Below are 22,558 nucleotides of genomic sequence, written 5' to 3' on the forward strand. Positions count from 1 at the left end.
GACCGCCTGCTGTTTCCACATGCCTCCCACCGACCCGTACGCTCTCACAGAGAGGGTCTTCTCAGGGTGCCGTCCGTCAAGCAGTGTCGGCTGGCGGCCCCCAGGGGAAGGTCCTTCTCTGTGGGAGCATCTACCCTCTGGAACGAACTTCCCCCCAGTTTACGCCAATTGCCTGACCTTCGGACCTTTCGCCGGGAACTGAAAACTTATTTATTTATCCAAGTGGGACTGGCCTGATTTTTAAATTTTAAATTTTAAATTCTTCAATTGTAATTTTATTGGGTATTTTATATGGTCAATTGGACGGTTTTAATTTCGGCCTTTTATTGAATTTTTAATTGTTATTTTAGTATGTATATTAATTGTTTTAAATGAAGGCTGTACACCACCCTGAGTCCTTCGGGAGAAGGGCGGTATAAAAGTTTAATTAATTAATTAAATAAATAAATAAATAAAAGTAAATAGTACCAAAAGCCACTAAAAACTTTGAAATTTCTTCAGTTCAGATTCGAAAATTAAAAGAAGAAATTAAAGAGGAATTAAGAAATTTTTTACAGGAGTTTTTGGAGATTCGTTTTTCAGAAATAGATCAAAAATTTGATGAAATAGAGAAAGAGATGTTGGATTTTAAGGAAGTGGTGGAAGAGCAGAAGACGGAAATGAAAATGGTAAAGGATGCAATTTCACAAATATTAAGCTCTTGTATTCAAATGGAAGATAATTTTGAAGAAATTAATAAAACTAATTTAGAGTTGCAAAGGAAAATAGGAAACTCAAAAGAATCAAAACAATTGGAACTTAGATAATAAGATGGAAGATATACAGGCAAAGGTAGATAGGGCAGATGAAGAAAGAGTAATATTACACTATAGATTAATGGAATATGCTATAAGGGTTGAGGGGGTTGAGGGAAAGTAGGAAGGAAAATTTAAAAGAGATTTTTACGCAAGCCTTTGCTCAGATAAAGTGTGTGGAGCCAGAAGACTTTGAGATTAATATTGAAAGAATTTATCGTGTTAATTCTTGGTGGGCAAGACAAAATAGATTACCGACGGATGTGGTTATTTATTTTACAACTAAAAAGATTAGGTATGAAATCTTGCAAGCCTTTTATAAAAATAAATTTCAAATATTGGGACAAGATATAAAAATGATGAAGGAAATTCCTCCTAAAATGTTAAGAAAAAGAAGAGAATTTGCTTTTTTAGTGGATGAGTTTAAGAAACATCAGATATATTTTAGATGGGAAGTTCCAGTGGGTTTGTCAGTGAATTTTAGAGGCAGAAAGTATTTTCTTAGTTCAGTTATGAAAGCAAGACACTTCTATATTAATGTTTTAAAGAGTGGGAATCCTTTGTTGTTAGATGCTAAGTTAACTGGTTCGGAAATGATGGAAAATAGAATAGGAGAGGGAGCAATGTTTAAGATGTGTATATGATGATTATGGTTAATCTTTGGAATTGATTTGTTTAGGATATAAATTATAGGATTTTTGTTATTTGCTATTTGTATGGTATAAACCTAGGGGATGATATTATTTAATTGTGAAGGATGGAAAGTAAAATTTATGAATTTAGATAATGTTGTGGATGTAATGATTTTAACTGTTTACTGTTATATTGTGGATGTAACTTAAATGATTATTTGTTTTAATTGACACGTTTATAGACAGTAAAAGTTATGAAGTTAAGTTGGAAATATTGTATTTGAGAGACTTTATTTGTAATGATATTTGATTGATGGAGTAGTATTGGAAGATCGGACTTTAAATGTTATGACAATTGAAGAAATATATAAGTGATGAGAATTTGAGTTCGAGAAGATGGATTGTAATTTAAGAAATGGACTTATGAAATTTGAAGGAATATACAAGTGGGAAAAAATTTGAATTTGAGAAGATGGACTAATTTTTAAAATGGACTGTAAGAAGAACGGACATTAAATGTTATGACAATTGAAGAAATATATAAGTGATGACAATTTGAGCACGAGAAGATAATCTGTAATTGAAGAAATGGATTTATGAAATTTGAAGCAATATACAAGTGGAAAAAATTTGAATTTGAGAAGATGGATTAATTTTAAAAATGGATTGTAAGAAGAAATAATATGTGAAGTTGGTACTGTTTCTTTTATTTTTTATTTTTTATTATTCCTTCTTATCTCTTTTTTTATTGTGAGGGGATTTAAAGTTTTAGAGAGGGTTGGGAGTTTATGTATATTTTGTATACTTTAGCTTGTGATTGTTGGTCATAATACCCGGTATTTGCTCTGGGAAGTCGGGGGGGAAAATGATACATGGATTGGTTATTAATGTACAGTAATGTTTGAAGATATGAAATTAAAATTTAAAATGATATTGGGGCTGCCCGACTGCCATTTCAGAAAGAAAGGGAGAGAGGAGTAGAAGGAGGGAAGAAAGTAGGTAGGAAAGAGTTGAGGAGGGGAATAAGAAGGTTAGATAAGGTGGAAGAAGGGAGGAGTGGAGAAGGAGGAGAGGAAGTAGTAAAGTGAAGGAGATGAAGGATGGGAAAGTAGTAGAGGGTAGAGGGAGGTTGTGAAGAAAGGAAGTGGCAGTCGGGCAGGCCCGAATTAGCAATAAATAAAAATTAATGATGGATAATAGTTTGTACATAAATATGATGTTGAAAAATGGAAATAAAAAAATTAAAAAATGAGAAGTGCCCTCGACGTGAGTGAAGTCAAGTTGGCCACACCCACCCAGTCACATGACCACCTGGCCATGCCCACCCAGTTACATGAAGCACCGTTGTGATATGAGTAACACAACTGTTAAGAATGCTGCAATGGGCATAAATGATGACTGGTCATATATGCGAGGACAGGTTGAAAGTGTGAGGATCAATCATAATTCACTTTTTCAGCCCTCTGAGTAGTCCCTATATGCATATGCATAGGGACTACTCAGAGAGCTAAACAAAGTGATTTCTGACCGGTCCTCATATCACATTTTTTGTTTTGCACCCTATCTTGTCACCGTGGTGAAGAGAAGCACTGCAGTTGTGAAATGAGTGACACGTTTGTTAAGAATACTGCAACAGGCATAAATGTAAGGACGGACATAAGTGCGAGGACCGGTCAAAAGTGCGACGACCAGTCATAATTCACTTTTTTCAGCCCTCTTGAGTAATCCCTATGCACATAGCCACGCCCATCTGATCACATGACCTTCAAGCCACGTCCCCAAGTAAGCCACACCCACAAAACCAGTTGTTACAAAAATTGAAAGTTAGGAAAGCAAAGGCTCAGCATAAACAAAGACTTGCAACAAAAGTCAAAGATAATAAAAAAAGTTTCTTTCAACATATAAACAACAAGAAAAAAATCAAGGAAATAGTTGGTCCACTAAAGAGAGAAAACAGCAAGGAAGTAACAGGCAACAGAGAGAAAGCAGAGCTGCTTAACTCATTCTTTGCATTGGTCTTCATGGAAAAAGAAACTATAGCCCAATGTACCAGAAACATAACTGTAAAAAACAGACTGAAAATAAAAGTTAAAATAAGCAAAAAAACAGTAAGAGAACTTTTACGTCCGGACGGCAAGTATATGTGAACAACAGAGCAGCCGATTGGGAAATTGGAGCCTCCCGATTGGCTCAGCCACTGACAGCTCGGTATAAAAGAGCTGTCAGTGCCTCAAAATCTTGGTCACTCTCCAAGGTTGTTAGTTGTTAGAGTGAGTCAGTTGTTAGCAAACATTGTTAGAAATAAAGCATTGTAAACCTTTTACCTGCCTCGCCTCCCTTCTTATGCCTTTGTTCCAAGAATAGAACAACTGTAGACAAAGATGGGATTGCCTGAGGTAGCAGGTTGAGAGGAGCCACTTTAATATATATGTGGAAAATCCATGTGTTTTTGGCTGAAAGCTGTCCCTAAACTCAAAATGTTTACAGCCAAACCTTCTCTGCTAATTTTAGAGATGTGGGGACTTTAATTGATAAAATGATGCCCAAAGACTCTGCAAGATTTGAAGCACCAATTTTGCCATGGAAGTCCTCAGTTCCAAGTAAGGGCAGAAAATACTGTCCACAACCACTCTGCTGACTTTCCTATTGAAGCAGTCCTCACTTACTGACTGCATTTGGGACTGGCATCTGAGTCACTAAGCAGCCTAATCAGGAAGCATGATACCACATGAAAGTGCCAACTTAAATCTGTTATTCTGCAGTTAAAGGAATCATTGTGGGTTTTAAAGGCAATTTTACCTGATTGTAACTGATTTTGCTTGACAAGAATCTAGCTGGGAAGGTCACAAATGGAAATCCCGAGTGTGGGATGCTGCAACCATCATAAATGTTGGCAGAACCCAAATTGCTGCAACTCCTTTTCTTCCACCTTCATAACCACATGAACTGCTGACTTGTTCAGGTCACTGCACAAGTGGTACAATGAGCACTAATGTGTGGACCAGATGTATATCTGCCTTTACTGTGCCATTGTAACTTTGAAGGCTCAGGAAACAAATAGTAAGTGAAGACTACCTATGCAACTGAACATCCCAAAGGTTCTCAAAACTAATTTTAAAAAAGTGCTGGATTAAACACAGTTGAACCTGATTAATACATGGATGGGGAACCAATAGGAAATCAAATGCTTGTTGGCTAGATATTTGAAATAAAAAAACCAAAAATCCCAGAAGAGATTTCTGGGGATTTCCGATATTATTGCAAAAAAAACCAAACCCCAGCAGGTCGATAACAGAACAACAGAGTTGGAAGGGATCTTGGAGATCTTCTAGATCTAGACCAATCCCCTGCTCAGTCAGGAGAGCCCATATCATTCTGGATAAGTGGCTGTCCAGTTTCTTCTTAAAGGTTCCTGAGGAACCTGACAACTCTGTGGTGCAAAAGATAGAGGAGATAATTAGAGGGTCAGCTATACTGGACTTAATATTTAGGAACAGGAAGGTTCGTCTGAAGAGAAGAAATGAAAAAGCAACCAAAATGCTGGGGGCTTGAGGTGAAAACATATGTTTGAGCAGGGGGTTGGACTACATGATCGCCAAGGTCCCCTCCGACTGTGTTTTTCTGTGTTCTATTCTCTATTCTAGTTGCTTCTCTGCTTCGACGCTGCGGAGGAAACCCAGCAGCCTTTCCTGCTCCCAGCCTCTCCTCCAACCGGTCCTCCACTCACCCACCAGCTGCCGCTTCGACTCTTGGAAGAGCCCAGAAGCTCCTCGGCCACCTCCTTCCTCCCGTGAGCGATCCAGTGGATCCTGCACTCCTCTCCCCTCCCTTCTAGCAATGCAGTACTTGATGGTTTTAACTCCTTAAAGCTCAACCCCAGATGCCTCCACTTACTGTAGCGACGGCTTTCTAGGCGCCGACGCTGCCCATCTGACCGCCATCTCCCGATAGGAGGGGGTAAGACAGGCGCCTCCCGTCTCTACCTAGGAAGGCGTTTGCAAGACGTTTCCACCGATTCCATGCCATCCAGTCATTTTCCACTATTCCGGACATTATTCTGGCTGAGTCCTAAACCTTCATGAAGTTCGTACAGAATAAGAGTTGGAAGGGACCAATACGACTTCAATAACAGAGTTGTCAACGCCTGGATCCACTACCTGACTCTGTGATTTCTTCCCCAAATTCCCAAAACTTTAACCTTAGACTTTCTACTGTAGATCTCACCCCATTCCTAAGAGGTCTGTAAGGGACGTGCATAAGCACACCAGTTTGCCTACCGTCCCTGTCCTAATGTTTTATTTGTGTCCTTTACATGTATTTATAATTATGTTTACACTTGTATCTGTCATAAAATACATGCTTGACGAAATAAATAAATAAATTCTCTAAGCAGGGGACCCTATACATTTATAAGAAAAAAAAGGGAAGAAAGGCTGAGAGTGCCCGAGTTTCATACCCTCTCTGCGCTTTTGAATTTCAGCTTGTATTCTGATTAGGTCCATGGGGGGCAACTCTGTAGGCTGTTCTGAGTCCCATGCTTGGTTGAGCCTTGCTGGGTGATGTAATCTTTCCAGGTGCCATGTGGTCAGTTCTGTAACTAGATGGGTAGATGGCTAATCCTACCTTTATTGGATCTTGGGTGAGAGCATTTGCCTATGAATAGACCTAGCTATCTCTTTATCTCTTAAGTGAGGACATCTGCTGTGGGCTATTGAGGATGATGAGGGCTATAAATATGAGTCCATTTCCTGGTTTAAAACATGTTTCTCCATTTCTCATTCAGGAAAATATAATATTCTGCCTTTTTAATACTTCCTAGAATATTTCATTCTTCTAGGAGAGGGATGGGTGCTAATTTCTTACATATCTTTTTATCTTCATTCTTGCACAGCCTAAAGAATTGCTCTGAGCAACCGCCCCAATTTCCAGAGGAGGTAAATTTCCACCTGGATTATTCCCAGGCAGGCACCTTGGGCAAAAGCCTTGAAGGGCACTATTCGTAAAAACTGATCTAGAAATTCCTGATCTTTTTTAACGTGACTCTCAGTGGAGATCAGAACTGGTCTACATCCTGTTAGAAGAAAAATCCAGATCCAGTTCCAAGCAGGAATAAAATGGAGGTTGTTTTAAGAAAGGAGATCCATTTATTGATGAGCAGAACCAGCCTGTGGTTCCAGGGCGGCTGACCAACTGGTTGAATAAGTGGATGGATCATTATAGGTGTAGGAAGTTAGCACCCACCCCTCTCCTAGAAGAATGAAATATTTTAGGAAATATTAAAAAGGCAGAATATTATATTGTCAAGCCCCTGCTTGCCATACCTGGGAGGGATGGGGGAACTGCTGCGGGAGTGGCGTGGCTGCAGCGGCTGACCTCCCAGGTGCTCCCAATGGCTTCTTGCTCCTTTGGCCAGCGTGCCCTTTTCCATCAGCTGATTAGCGCTGATGGTGATACAGCTGATGGAGAGAGGACTGTGAACCACCATTTCGTAGCCTCTGTGGTTCCTAATGGCTGTGCCTGCGCCAAGGTAGCCTGGGAGACCCAGGAGGAAGAATAACCACAGTCGGATGCTGGCTATGGGTGTAGGCTGGGCTGTGGGCATGCCTATGTTAAATCGGAGCTGTTTACAATGCTGGTAGTAGCTCCCAGGGCTGACTTTGTATCAGTGATGGGTTTCAACCAGTGTTACCACTGGTTTGCTTTGTGCAGGTGCTTTGTGCACAAATGCCCACTTCGCTTGCACGCATCCCAAACTTGTGCTCCACGCAAGCGCATTGCATTTCAGAACAGCTGAGGTGCAGCAATCCGCTCTGTCGCGCCTATCTGCTGGGCCAAAAACAAATGACTATAGGTAGGTATAGCATAGGGGCGGGTGGGAGGGCCCAGCTGACAGTTGGAGCGAACCGGTTCGCTCTCACCTCACCATTGCTGCTACTGGCTCAGCCGAACTGGGAAGAACCGGTAGCAACCCACCACTGCTTTGTATCTGTTAAACTCAGTCGTGCTGGACTGCAGCCGCATTAAAACCTGCAGCAAGTTACCTTGTTTCCGAGTTTGATTTGCGGCATAAGGACACCTGTGATATATTTCCCTGGATGAGAAATGGAGAAACATGTTTTTTAGGCAGGAAAGAGACTCACTCTTAATAGCCCCCACCCTCCTCAATAGCACACAGCAGATGTCTGCACTTAAGAGATAGCTAGGTCTATTCATAAGCAAATGCCCTCACCCAAAATCCAAAAAAGGGAGGATTAGCCCGCTAATCTTAACTGGAGCAGAATTGGTGAACACTGTATGGAACTGGGTGAGAAGAATCCTTTTTATTTAAAGTGTAACCCCAAAAGAATATTCAGGAAAAGAGAGACTCATAATTATTTTTAAAGTGTCTGCGACTTAACACTTTGAGTAAAACGGAAGGGAAAAGAATCAAAGGGAAGAAAACAGAAAATTCGCTAAAAATACAGAAAATTAGATTTTCAAATTGGACAGGCATTGGTTTTGGATAGACATTTTAAAATGCTGGAGCTATTTACATAAAAAGCTAACACCATATTTATATTTTGGAGTATTCCAGTAAAATCGGATAAAAATGGTTAATATTGAAATCTGATTTAAGAGTGCCACCTGCTGCCAAAGGAAGGTACAACATATTCCCAAAATCCTGGAAAGACTTGGCTTTTGGAGAGCTAAATGTAAGAATAATAAAAACTTAAAAACGACCCCTGAAAGCTTCAATACAAGACTGAACTGGCAGAGGGATTTATGAAGTTTCCACTTTTGGACTACAGGCTGATTAATTTTGGGATATAAAGACTCTTGGACATTGAATTTTTTGAGAAGTGGCTTTAGGTTTGAATATAAGGTTGTTGGATTATTGGACAAAAAGAAACAAAATAAACAAAAACAAGAAATGAGTGGAATTTGGGAAGAAATCGCATTGATAACTCAGAGTATTAAAAACACCTTGACAAGAAGATGCGAGGAGATTATGAACAAAATGCAGAGCATAGATGAAGAGTTGGATATTATGACACAAAGGGCAAGGAGAAAACAGGACACCCAGGAAGAGGAGGAACTAACTGAAAGAGCAGCTGAAAAAATAGAACAGACAAACAATAAATAAAAAGAACTGACAAGAAGGAGATAAAAATAAAAATAATAATAATTGATGAAATAAACCAAGGGGAGAATATTTTAAGAGAAGTTAAACAGGAACTGGAACTGCAAGAAGACTTTTTTGAGAGAGAGAGGGGCAAGAGTAGACAACTTGAAAATTAGTCAATGGAACAGAGTAGAGAAGGGAGAATTCTTTAAGAGGATTGGCCAAGGTAAGTAGAAAGCAGATAGAGATAAAGATCCAAGAGAGGAATATAGGAGACAAGCTATGAAATGAATAATTAAAGTTTTAAAGCGGGTGAGAGATGATGGATAAAAAAGGGAACATTTCTTAAAAACAATAGTGATATAAGTTAAAATAGGGTTGGAAGTTAGAGAAAGGGGGACTAATGGAATGTACATTTTTATATTATAAGGTGTTTTTTTTTAAATTTACATTTATATCCCGCCCTTCTCCGAAGACTCAGGGCGGCTTACAGTGTATAAGGCAATAGTCTCATTCTATTTGTATATTTACAAAGTCAACTTATTGCCCCCCCAACAATCTGGGTCCTCATTTTACCTACCTTATGAAGGATGGAAGGCTGAGTCAACCTTGGGCCGGGCTTGAACCTGCAGTAATTGCAGGCTGCTGTGTTCTAATAACGGGCTTCTTACAGCCTGAGGTACCACGGCCCTTGGAAGGTGAAGTAATAACAAGAAAGGAACCTAGAATTTTAATGACGGTAATCTTGAATATGTTTAAATAATATGTGATGGGTATAAAAATAACATATTGAAATATTGAATAATCAAACAATGGAAGATTATAACTTAAAATACCAAAATATCAAATAATCAAAGATTATAATTCAAAAAAATGTGTATTATTATTAAGACTATGTAAGATTGTCAACTGTATTAAATATGAAGAATATTGTTTTATTTGTACCAAAATATAAGACATTGCAGTGCCACACTGTTCACATAACGATATGTTTGTAAAAAAATAAAAAAGGATTTGGGTGGTGGAGAATGTAAATTTTAATCCCATGCTGGAGATGAGGCCTTTTACTTGTGAATAGGCTGGCCCAGTCTTTCTTAATGAACGCAAAATATCTGCTGGGGGCTATTAAGAAAGACTGTTTTCTTTCTTTAAAAGCATGTTTCTCCATTTCTCCTTTGGGGAAATATAATATTCTGCCTCTTAATCCCAAAACTTTATGACTGATTTCCTGTGGGTCCTGTTGTCGCCTGCCAGCTTCCAGCGGAGGCCTGTTCCAGATGCAGGTATGTGCAAAGCACTTAGGAGAGGTGAACAAGGGAGGACAAGGAGTTGACTGGGAAGCAAAGCAAATGTGCACACTGAATGGGTCCTCTTAGAAGGAAAGGGAAGTGGTTGTTGTAGGAGACAACAGTTCTTTTTCTAGACATTTTGCTCATTGTGTTTCATGCAACAAAGACTGTTTGCCAGAATTTGCAGCCTTTCCATTGGGAGCTCAAGGCTTTGCAATTATCCTAAGGAACTGATAAGGTCTGCTGCTGCAGTTAACTCCTTGCAGGACTTTTGCCTGGACTTTCAGTGGGTGAATGCAATTAATTCACAAGAGGTAAAAAGGGTTTTTTTACTGGCGAGGAGTCTGTTTCTTGTTTCTGCTAACGCTGAGTCACAACAGCTCCCAAGGATTTAGGACAAAGCAGCACCATCAGGCCAGATGCTCCAAGGGAACCAGCTTCATTTCTGCTGGCCTGGGCTGCATCCATGAACACCCACAGCCCCAATTCATCTCTGAAGGAGGAAATTTTATACCTGAAAAAAATGCCATGTGCTTCTGTAAATCTGCCAGCACTGAAGTTTCCATTAGGGGACACAGAGAGAACAATATGCAGCAGGGCCTGGAAAACGGGGTCTAAAAAAGAGGGGTTGATGATGATGATGATGATTTATTCAATTTTTATACCGCCCTTCTCCCGAAGGACTCAGGGCAGTGTACAGCCAAGATAAAACAAAACGGTACAATATACAATTAAAATACAAATTAAAAAACTTATTATATAGTTGGCCTAAAAACTTTAAAAATATATAAAACTAAAAACCCCTTAAAATTAATAATAAATTTAAAACCAATAAAATTTAGGCCAGCCCCACGCGAATAAATAGATGTGTTTTCAATTCGCGGCGGAAGGTCCGAAGGTCAGGTATTTGGCGTAAACCCGGGGGAAGTTCGTTCCAGAGGGTGGGAGCCCCCACAGAGAAGGATCTTCCCCAGGGGGCCGCCAGCCGACATTGCTTGGCGGACGGCACCCTGAGAAGTCCCTCTCTGTGAGAGCGTACGGGTCGGTGGGAGGCATGAGGTAACAGCAGGCAGTCCCGTAAGTACCCAGGCCCTAAGCCATGGAGCGCTTTAAAGGTAGTAACCAAAACCTTAATGTGCACCCGAAAGGCCACAGGTAGCCAGTGCAGTCGGCGCAGGAGCGGTGTTACACAGGAGCTACGCAAAGCTCCCTCTATCACCCGCGCAGCTGCATTCTGAACTAACTGAAGCCTCTGGGTGCACCTCAAGGGGAGCCCCATGTAGAGAGCATTACAATAATCCAAGCGAGAGGTAACGAGCGCATGAGTGACTGTGCACAAGGCATCCCGATCAAGGAAGGGGCGCAATTGCTGAACCAGGCGAACCTGGTGGAAAGCCCTCCTGGAGACGGCCGTCAAATGATCTTCAAACGACAGTCGTTCATCCAGGAGAACACCTAAGTTGCGCACCCTATCCTTTGGGGCCAATAACTCGCCTCCAACAGTCAGCCGAAGACTCAGCTGACTGTACCGAGATGCCGGCATCCACAGCCACTCCGTCTTGGAGGGATTAAGCTTGAGCCTGTTTCTCCCCATCCAGATCTGTACGGCTTCCAAACACCGGGACAGCACTTCAACAGCTTCATTGGGGTGGCCTGGGGTGGAAAAGTACAGCTGAGTATCATCAGCGTACAACTGGTATCTCACCCCAAAGCCACTGATGATCTCACCCAACGGCTTCATATAGATGTTGAACAGAAGGGGCGAGAGAATCGACCCCTGCGGCACCCCACAAGTAAGGCACCTCGCGGCCGACCTCTGCACCCTTGTCAACACCGTCTGTGACCGGTCGGAGAGATAGGAGGAGAACCACCGATACACGGTGCCTCCCACTCCCAATCCCCCCAACCGACGCAGCAAGATACCATGGTCGATGGTATCAAAAGCCGCTGAGAGATCTAATAGGACCAGGGCAGAGGAATAACCCCTGTCCCTGGCCCTCCAGAGATCATCCATCAACGCGACCAAAGCTGTCTCCGTGCTGTATCCGGGTCGGAAGCCGGACTGGAACGGGTCTAGATAGACAGCTTCATCCAGGTATTGGGGTAGCTGCCGCGCCACAACACTCTCTACAACCTTCGCAACAAAGCGAAGGTTGGAGACCGGACGATAATTACCCAAAATAGCTGGGTCCAGGGAGGGCTTCTTGAGGAGGGGTCTCACCACCGCCTCTTTCAAGGCGGCGGGAAAACCCCTTCCAACAGAGAAGCGTTGATAATCCCCTGGAGCCAGCCTCGTGTCACCTCCTGAGTGGCCAGTACCAGCCAGGAAGGACACGGGTCCAGTAAACATGTGGTGGCGTGGAGCCTCCCCAACAAAGTGTCCACGTCCTCGGGAGCCACAGGGTCAAACTCATCCCAAACAGATTCAACAAGACGTGCCTCCTCTCTCTCGCTTGGATCATCCCAATTTCGGTCCAGACCCTCCCGGAGCTGAGCGATTTTATCGTATAGATAACCACTAAACTCCTCAGCACGTCCCTGCAAAGGGTCATCCCACACCTCCTGATGAAGGAGGGAGCGGGTCACCCGAAACAGGGCAGCCGGGCGGTTATCTGCCGACGCAATGAGGGTGGAAGCGTAGGAACGCCTCGCCTCCCTCATTGCCACTAGGTAGGTCCTAGAATAGGACCTAACTAGTGTCCGATCAGCTTCGGAACGACTGGACCTCCAAGTACTCTCTAGGAATCTTCTCCAGCGTTTCATCTCCCTCAGCCCCTCGGAAAACCAAGGGGCCGGATTGTCTGTATATGGTAGTAGAACAAATGTTTCAAAAGAAATATATGTAAAAAAAAAAACAAGGAAAAACAGAATATTCCACCAAAGCGCAAGGCTGATTGAACACCAAGTTAACCTTTTTAGAGAGTGTGGGAAGTACACCCCAAAATGACAGTGCCAGAAACCTCACAGGACCAGAAATATCAGAAAAAGGTGCCAAGAGACTCAAGCCAGCCCTTCCACTTTATGAAAGCCTAAAACCAAAGTCCCAGCCAGAACTGATTGAAAGTCTGGGTGTGCTGCCAAAAGCCATTAACACTCCTTACTAGAAATAACAAAGTAAACTAAAAGTCTGAGCTACTGCCAGAGGACTACGAGGCAGATCCTGAAAGTACTCAAACCAACTAAAAATAACTCACCTGGAACTCCCCTTTTCCTCTTTCCTGACAGAATCCCAGGATAAGAAAGACAAAACCCCAGAAACAGGATTAACCTATTAAGGCAGGAAGACATAACTCAGAGCAATAATCTTAACTAAAGACACACGCAAAATCTCATCAAACCACACAAACTTCAAAGGGAAAATGGATATAAAAATCCATAAACTTATCATGCCACTCTGCTTGCAAGCCAGGAACGCTTGAGCTATGTCACTTTTTGCTTCTTGCCTTCCTACATTAAAAGAATTCCACTTTCTGGCAGCTGGCTTCTGCATCCATTTCTTCTCAGCTTCTGTAGTGTGTCCCAGCTGGGAATGAACCCGGGAAATTTCATCCAACAAGAGGCATTCTGCACTGCCATTTTAATGCAGATTTAATAAAGTAAGAATGGTGATAGTGGCCATTTCATCTATTGGCTCCGTTTCCATTGCCTTACTTTGCCTTAACATTCATAGCAACACTGATGCTACCTGAATTTTTCCTTCCCAAAAGCTATTGATAGCTCTTACATTACACAATGCATTATTAAAATTGAAAGATTTTCTGATCCCCAAGACCTGTGGGGACTCTATGGGGAAGGAGAGGTGTAATGACTGGGGAGGAGGGAAATGCCTATAGGGACTCTATGGGAGAGAGCAAAACTTGGAGGGAGAGGGAAATGCTTGATAACCAAACCAAACCAAACAAAACACTAGACAGTACACCTTTATCAAATTAATATTTTCCATTTTTCCCCCTCCAATCACAGGTCTACTTCTGAGATAGCTTTCAGTAGAATGAATCAGGGCAGAACTTAGTCAATCTCTCACCTACCAATGACAGATCAAAAATGAAATTTAAGCCTTCTCTAAACTCATCAATGAGGGCAAAAGAAGAAGGGGATGACAGAGAATGAGGTGGCTGGATGGATTCACTGAAGCAGTAGGTATGAGCTTAAATGGACTTCAGAGAATGGTAGAGGATAGGAAGGCCTGGAGGAACATTGTCCATGGGGTCACGATGGGTCGGACACGACTTCGCGTCAACTTTTGCCTAATGTAGATTTCCTTGACGTTCTCCTCTGCGTAAATCTACATTACTTATAGATCATTTGTATGGTTTTCCTCCTGTATGTATCCTATGGTGTCTCACCAGATTAAAATGGTGACTGAAACTTCCCATAATCAGGACATTCAAAGGGTTTCTCTCCTGTGTGAGTCCTCTATTGTTTCACCAGGTCAGAACAGTAAGTGAAACTTTTCCCACACTCTGGACACTCGTATGGCTTCACTAGTTTAGAATTACGACTGAAACTTTTTGCACAATCTGGACATTCATATCATTTCTCTCGTGTGAGTCCTCTGGTGTTTCACCAGTTTGGAATTCTCACTAAAATGTTTCTCACAAATAGGACATTCAAAGGGTTTCTCCCCTGTGTGAGTCCTTTGGTGTACCACCAAGTTGGACTTTTGACTGAAACTTTTCCCACAAACAGGACATTCAAAGGGTTTCTCTCCTGTGTGAGTCCTTTGATGTTTAACCAAACTGGAATTCCAACTGAAACGTTTGCCACAATCAGAACATTCAAAGGGTTTCTCTCCTGTGTGAGTCCTCTGGTGTTCCACCAGGATGGAATTCTGACTGAAACCTTTCCCACAATCAGGACATTCAAAGGGTTTCTCTCCTGTGTGAGTCCTCTGGTGTATCACCAGGCTGCAGTACCAACTGAAACTTTTCCCACAATCAGGACATTCAAAGGGCTTCTCTCCTGTGTGAGTCCTTTGGTGTATCGCCAGATTGGAATTCTCACTGAAACCTCTGCCACAATGAAGACATTCAAAGGGTTTTTCTCCTGTGTGAGTTCTCTGATGGCTTACCAAGTTAGAATTATGACTGAAACTTTTCCCACAATCAGGACATTCAAAGGGTTTTTCTCTTGTGTGAGTCCTCTGATGGTTCACCAGCTGGGAATTTTGACTGAAACTTTTCCCACAATCAGGACATTCAAACGGTTTCTTTCCTGTGTGAGTCCTCTGGTGTTTAACCAAATTGGAATTCCAACTGAAACGTTTGCCACAATCAGAACATTCAAAGGGTTTCTCTCCTGTGTGAGTCCTCTGGTGTTCCAAAAGGTGGGAATTCTGGTTGAAACATTTCCCACAAACAGGACATTCAAACAGTTTCTCTTCTGTGTGAGTCCTCTGGTGTATCACCAGGCTGGAGTTCCAACTGAAACTTTTCCCACAATCAGAACATTCAAAGGGTTTTTCTCCTGTGTGAGTCCTCTGGTGTTTCACCAAATAGGAATTCAAACTGAAATGTTTGCCACAATCAGAACATTCAAAGAGTTTCTCTCCTGTGTGAGTCCTCTGGTGTTTAATCAAATTGGAATTCCAACTGAAACGTTTGCCACAATCAGGACATTCAAAGGGTTTCTCTCCTGTGTGAGTCCTCTGGTGTTCCAACAGGTGGGAATTCTGATTGAAACATTTCCCACAAACAGGACATTCAAAGGGTTTCTCTTCTGTGTGAGTCCTCTGATGTATCACCAGGCTGGAGTTCCAACTGAAACTTTTCCCACAATCAGGACATTCAAAGGGTTTCTCTCCTGTGTGAGTCCTCTGGTGTTTAACCAAATTGGAATTCCAACTGAAACGTTTGCCACAATCAGAACATTCAAAGGGTTTCTCTCCTGTGTGAATCCTCTGGTGTTTAACCAAACTGGAATTCAAACTGAAACGTTTGCCACAATCAGGACATTCAAAGGGTTTCTCTCCTGTGTGAGTCCTCTGGTGTTTAATCAAATTGGAATTCCAACTGAAACGTTTGCCACAATCAGGACATTCAAAGGGTTTCTCTCCTGTGTGAGTCCTCTGGTGTATCACCAGGCTGGAGTTCCAACTGAAACTTTTCCCACAATCAGAACATTCAAAGGGTTTTTCTCCTGTGTGAGTCCTCTGGTGTTGAACCAAATAGGAATTCAAACTGAAATGTTTGCCACAATCAGAACATTCAAAGGATTTCTCTCCTGTGTGAGTCCTCTGGTGTCTAATCAAATTGGAATTCCAACTGAAACGTTTGCCACAATCAGAACATTCAAAGGGTTTCTCTCCTGTGTGAGTCCTCTGGTGTTCCAACAGGTGGGAATTCTGATTGAAACATTTCCCACAAACAGGACATTCAAAGGGTTTCTCTTCTGTGTGAATCCTCTGATGTATCACCAGGCTGGAGTTCCGACTGAAACTTTTCCCACAATCAGGACATTCAAAGGGTTTCTCTCCTGTGTGAGTCCTCTGGTGTTTAACCAAATGGGAATTCAAACTGAAACGTTTGCCACAATCAGGACATTCAAAGGGTTTCTCTCCTGTGTGAATCCTCTGGTGTATCACCAATTGGGAATTTGCAGTGAAATTTTTCCCACAATCAGGACAGTTATATGATTTCTTTCCTGTGGGCATCCTCTAGTGTATCACCAGGTTGGAATTCTGACTGAAAATGTTCCAACAATCTTAGCATATTCAAATGGTTTCCCCCTCCTGTGAGTCTTCTGATGTATCACCAAGTTGCCATGCTTGGAAAAGCATTTAATGCCTTGGGAGCAGCTATAGAGCAGCTTCTCCTGTGGGAGTCCTTTCATGAAACACAAGGGAATTGGTTTAACTAGATTGTTTCCCACATTCACTTTCCTCCAGTGTGGATCCTGTTATGCACAATCTGTGATTTGCTGTGTGTGCTTTTCCCACAATAGGCACATCTATGGAGCTTTTCTACCACTAATGTTCTTGAAGAGGTCAAAAATACGTGTGATCTTTTGTTGCATGGAGTTTTGATTCAAGCTACTCTTTTCTTCCTCACAGGGCAAGGCCTGCATTACTGTCTAGAGATCCGCATTATTGTCTACCTTTTGTGAATATCCAATTGTCTTTTTCCTCCTCACTCACCTCTAGATATTTCTCTCTATTTCTGAATGGAAAAAATAATCTCCTTTGAACTTTTCATGTAATCTATTGTTCAATTCTGCATACTTTACTTTTTCCAGTTTGAAATCTCTTCTTGATTTTCTCCCCTTTGTCTCTCACCAGCTGGGGAGAGAGAAGAATTGAGTGCTTTTCTAAAGGCTCAATTTGCTTTCATTTTCAAAGTTGCTGGTTATTCTCAGTTGTCCGGAGTGCTCTTATTGGTATCCTCTTCATCTGTAAGATTTAAATAAAAGTGTAAGTTTAAAATGGTTGCTTTATAAAATGGTTGCAGAAGATGTGAAAATAGTATAGGTAACAAGTAAAAAGCAAACATGCCACAATGTTGAAATAGCTTCTAATGTTAATTATGATTCTTTTGACATATTGAAGATTACTGAGATCCAAGTTCAAATATGCAATCATGAAATATACTTGTTGACTTGGGTCAATCACAAATTCTTCATACTGCAATTATTGGGTAGAATCTTTGTAATTCAGATAAAAGGTTTATGAAATATGCTATTTCTCTTCCATACTTTAAATGTTATATCTGAAACTATGGCAGATGGACATCTTTACATTTATTTGGCAAGGGAAAAAAACAAAAATGAAACATCAATTATTGCAAGGTGCTAAGGAAAGAGGTTTGAGTTGGCCAGATTTGAAATTGTACTTTCATGCCTGTTGTTTTCTGGCAAAAAGAGTGAGAGACTCTCCAAAATAAGAGATTCCTCTCTTTTTTTGTATTGAGTTTTTTTTCCCCCCAATAGAAACATACATATTTTGTGGACAGTACATTGATTAGGTCAGGTCTTTTTTATGCAACGTTAACAATAATAATACCAATAATATGTGGAATTCTAATCTTCCAACTTCAAACAATACTAGTCTCATTTCATATTCCTTTTATATTTTCCCTTTAATTCATTTAAGGATAAATAAAATTTCTTTGCACCCCACCCTGTGTTTATTATCCCGTAGTAAATGTTGCCATTCAATATTTTAAAAATCACTCATTATTCCCCCGTAACATCAATAATCCAAATGTATAGGATTACTAATAACACCAAGATGGATTGAATATTACGGGAGTATATCTCAAGGTCCCCACCATTTCTAATCCTTAATATTTTAAATTCACAGTATCTTTTAGTACACTGTTCATATTAGTACTTCAGTTAAATTGTCTCATCTTAAATTACCATCTATTAACCTAAACTTATTGGGGTTGTGGTGTTTTCCCATTTTATTAAAATATAAATATAAAATATTTATATTTTAATATTAAAATATTATCGATAATCTCTTAAGACTTTCTAAAATTCCATCGTTTATTGATTTTTTTGGTCAGTCTTTTACCTTTTCCTCTTGGAATCTTGTGTCTGTTTTGAATTTTTTTGTGTCTACTAAACTTTCCTTTCTAGTGTTTTTTTGCCTTTTTCTGCTGCATTTTTGAACATCCATCCACAAACTTCCTTTTGTTTTTTAAAGGGGTTTTTCTGTCTTCTCTCTGTACCATTGTAAATTGTGATGTTATATATTTGTCTTCTACTTATTAGTCTCTTCTCCTCTTTGTTCCTAACTTCTTGCTTCTCATTTTTACTCTCCCCTTCCCCTGCTTTTTCCAGTTTCTCATCTATTTCTTGAATATCATGTTCCTCTTCCCCCCTGCCCCCAGTTATTGCATAGCTTCTACATTCATTTCTGTAACTTTAAACAATTCCTTTGTCTCTATCATTTCTTAAGGATTCACGCAGACTTTTTAACATGCACAATATTTCTTCATATATTTCTAGATCCATTTTATAGTGATTTAATACAGCTTATACAAAGTATGTTTCTATTATTCCAATATCTCAATATTTAAGAAACTTCTATTTAATCAAGTTATATCAATCCCATAGTTATATCTCCAAAACCCCACATTTTATTTCATAATAATTAACAGCCTTATAGTTCCCCAATTATGTATCTCCCAATTGTCAAAATTTTAAAGTCTTATTTCCTTCTTCTCTCTTTTCTTCTGACCTTTTCTTCTGTTGCCTCTAAGAATATTCTATTAATATAATATATAATATATAACAACAGAGTTGAAAGGGACCTTGGAGGCCTTCTAGTTCAACCCCCTGCCCAGGCAGGAAACCCTACACCATCTCAGTCAAATGGTTATCCAACATTTTCTTAAAAATTTCCAGTGTTGGAGCATTCACAACTTCTGCAGGCAAGTCGTTCCACTTATTAATTGTTCTGTCAGGAAATTTCTCCTTAGTTCTAAGTTGCTTCTTTCTTTGATCAGTTTCCACCCATTGCTTCTTGTTCTACCCTCAGGTGCTTTGGAGAACAGCCTGACTCCCTCTTCTTTGTGGCAACCACTGAGATATTGGAACACTGCTATCATGTCTCCCCTAGTCCTTCTTTTTATTAAACTAGACATACCCAGTTCCTGCAACCGTTCTTCATATGTTTTAGCCTCCAGTCCCCTAATCTGGCAACTTTAAGCATGCGCAAGATGGCGGTATAGTTTGTACGGAGCGGAGGACTGGTGGTCCGTTCCTGGCTGGGTTGGGCTGAGGAGGGGGCTTTTTGCCAGCATGGTCCTTGCTGAGGGGCATCTCGTCGGCCCGATGGGGGGTTTTTCGCCCTCGGGAAGGGTCGGGCCGACAGAGGCGGAGGCATGGAACAGACGGATGGACGGCGGCGGTTCCTGGGCGTGGCGTTTCCAAGCGCGGTGGGTCCAATTGGGGCGGTGGTTGGCCACCGGCGCTTTTCCCAGCGTCTCGCTGATCGTTGTTGACGGTTTTGCTCTGTGTCCGTCGGTGGCGGTGAGGACGACTGGCGGCGGCGGCAAGGACGGCCGGGGCAGCGGAGGTGGCAGAATGGCTGGTGGCGCGCTGCGGCGGTGAGCTGAGGCACGCTGAGGCGGCGAAGATCGGAGGATTGGGCCTTGAGGGTGGCTGCGGGTCTGAGGACCTGACTGGGGAGGTGGCCGCCGATGTTTTCTCCCGGCCGTTTCGGCTTGTCTCGGCCTGTTGACTGGCATGTTCGTTTTTGTCGGTGATGGCTGGGGCGGCTGGGGAGACGGCAGCTTTTACCCTTGGAGAGCCAGTAGAGCCTGCGGCCTTGGTTGAATGCGCTTGGGCCTTGAAACAACTTTGGAGACTTTTTGGAGCCCTGCTGGTTACCCGACGGAGCCCCTTCGGGCCTTGGAGCCCTTGTTGTTTGGGGGTTGTCTTGAGGCCGTGCGGGTCTGGATGGGGAGGAACAGGCTCCGGCTCAACCCTTCCAAGACAGTGGCTTTGGGTTCCGGAATCCCGGTACAGTCAGCTTACACTATCGCTGACTGTTGGGGGGGAAGTACTGACCCCCAGGGGAGGAGTGCACAACTTAGGCGTTCTCCTGGATGATCGGCTGTCCTTAGAGGAACATCTGACAGCTGTCGCCAGGGGAGCATTTTATCAGGTTCACCTGATCTGCCAGTTGCGCCCCTTCCTTGACTGGGACGCCTTACACACGGTCACTCATGCCCTCGTCACTTCCCGCCTAGACTATTGCAATGCTCTCTATATGGGGCTCCCCTTGAAGAGCACCAGGAAGCTCCAGCTAGTCCAGAATGCGGCCACGCGGGTGATAGAGGGAGCACCGTGTTGCTCCCACATAACACCTATCCTGCACGGCCTACACTGGCTGCCGGTGGCCTTCCGGGTGCAATTCAAGGTTTTGGTTACCACCTTTAAAGCGTTCTATGGCTTAGGACCGGGATATCTATGAGACCGCCTTCTGCCGCCGATTGCCTCCCAACAACCTGTGCGCTCCCACAGAGCGGGCCTCCTCAGGGTGCCATCGACCAAACAATGTAGGTTGGCGACCCCCAGGGGGAGGGCCTTCTCTGTGGCAGCACCGGCCCTGTGGAACGAACTTCCTCCGGGGTTACGACAACTCCCCGACCTCCGGGCCTTCAAACGTGAACTGAAGACCATTCACCAGATGTTGTTACTTTTTTTTCTGTGTATCAGACTTCGTGTGTATTAAATTCGCTTTTATTGAATATACTGGGGCTATACACCTTCTCTTTCTCCAGTAGATGGCTCTCTTATGCCCAGATCCAAGGTAAGCAATCTGTCAAAAACTGTTGATTGTCAGATAAATCCAAGAGGTTTAGAAATTCAAATAAATAATTTCGCCCTAAAGTCGTTTTCAAATTATTTGGACTTTTTTTCCACACAGTCTGTATTTTTAAAGCTTCCCTTGGGCCTTTTTCGCCTTTTCGTTTCCGTTTCCCCCCCCCATCCATGTGTCAATTTGCCGCTATTTTAAGCTTAGGAGTTTTCTTTTCATATTCTTTTTGTTATTGCAAGACATTAAAGTAAATGTTGGTAAATATCTCATCCAATTTCAATGTTCTATCCATACACCACTCCTGCACAATCTTGGTTCCAAATTGTCCTGGCTTCATGGCTGCCATCAATGGGGGCCGTGCCTGCTGTCGTTCGGGGAGAGCTTGTTTGGGACCTAACTAGGAATTTGCAGATTCCTCATGGTCAGCAAAGTGCCTCTCCTTCCTTCATCTTCCTTGAAAGGAGGTTGTGACCCCGAAGGGTCTCCTGGCAGTGGTTACCAGCTGGATTTTCGTGTGACTCGGCAGAGCTGACTATTTTCCAGATGTTCTCACCGCGGTTGCAACCCAAGGTCTAAAATAAGAGGTTCCTTGAGCTTGACAGACATGAATAAAGATTTTGATGGCACAGTTCTTTATGGTATGATAAGGTTAAAGCTAATGTTGATTTTAATCATCACTTTGTTAGACATGGCTTCCTCTTTGGGTGTCTCCCCAGGAGGTTTTTTTAGAAAAGAAATGGTGGCGAAGCCAGACTGGTGGACTTATGGTTAAATAATATCGTTCAATTATTGTGACCCTATCCTCAAATCTAAAGAGGAGTTGGAATCAGAAGGATGTTTGCCTTAGATTTATATATTTACAATTGAAAGAAAGATTTGAACTAGACAAAAACAGCTATCGAACTTGAACTTGCAGAATGAGTATGTAAAGCATTGTATGATTCAGTGGGCAAAGAACTTTGGATGTAATATAATGCTTGAACAATGGAAAGATATAACAGAATTACAGAGTTGGAAGGGATCTTGGAAGTCTTCTAGTCCAACCCCCTGCTCAGGCAGGAAGCTCTAGACCAAATGATTTTATGATGTCGGTGTCTAAGATTGAAGAAATTCTCAAGAATGTATAAAGGCACCTTGAATGTTGGAAATGTAAATAAGAAATTTTATCATTTATGGTGGACATGTGACAAAGAAATATTGGAGTAGGATTCACATCTTAATACAAAAGATTCTTAAAGAAAATATAAAGATAAAACCAGAAAGTTTGCTTTTAGTGGATAAAGAACTTGAAAAAAATGAAACTTTTCTCCCTTCCTCTTTTTCTCCCATTTTTCCATTATTTTTATTTCTTCTTTGCACTTCTGTATTTCACGTTTTGATGACGTGTAAAAAATAAGTTCTTAGCACTGTAAAGGGCTATTATGAAATATATCTAGAAGTACTGGGGATGGACCATTGTGCTAACTTTAGAG

At 41.9% G+C, this 22,558-nt stretch overlaps 1 protein-coding gene across 16 annotated transcripts in view; it reads right to left on the minus strand.

The window, feature by feature from the left end:
• LOC131193105 (zinc finger protein 268-like) overlaps positions 1-22,558 on the minus strand; it is a 95,573-nt gene that overhangs the window by 10,910 nt on the left and 62,105 nt on the right. For 14 of the 16 annotated variants that reach the window (XM_058172940.1, XM_058172933.1, XM_058172938.1 and 11 more), the window contains one exon: positions 14,337-17,204. In XM_058172940.1, coding sequence (XP_058028923.1) covers positions 14,346-16,469 — 2,124 coding nt within the window. In that variant the 5' untranslated portion in view covers positions 16,470-17,204 and the 3' untranslated portion in view covers positions 14,337-14,345. Of the gene's footprint in view, positions 1-9,346; positions 10,432-13,011; positions 17,205-22,558 lie in introns of those variants that run through there. The other 2 variants (XR_009153846.1, XM_058172946.1) reach the window with 2 other exon arrangements.

The sequence above is a fragment of the Ahaetulla prasina genome, chromosome 2 (genome assembly GCF_028640845.1).
Source record: "Ahaetulla prasina isolate Xishuangbanna chromosome 2, ASM2864084v1, whole genome shotgun sequence".
Classification (NCBI taxonomy): Eukaryota; Metazoa; Chordata; class Lepidosauria; order Squamata; family Colubridae; genus Ahaetulla; species Ahaetulla prasina.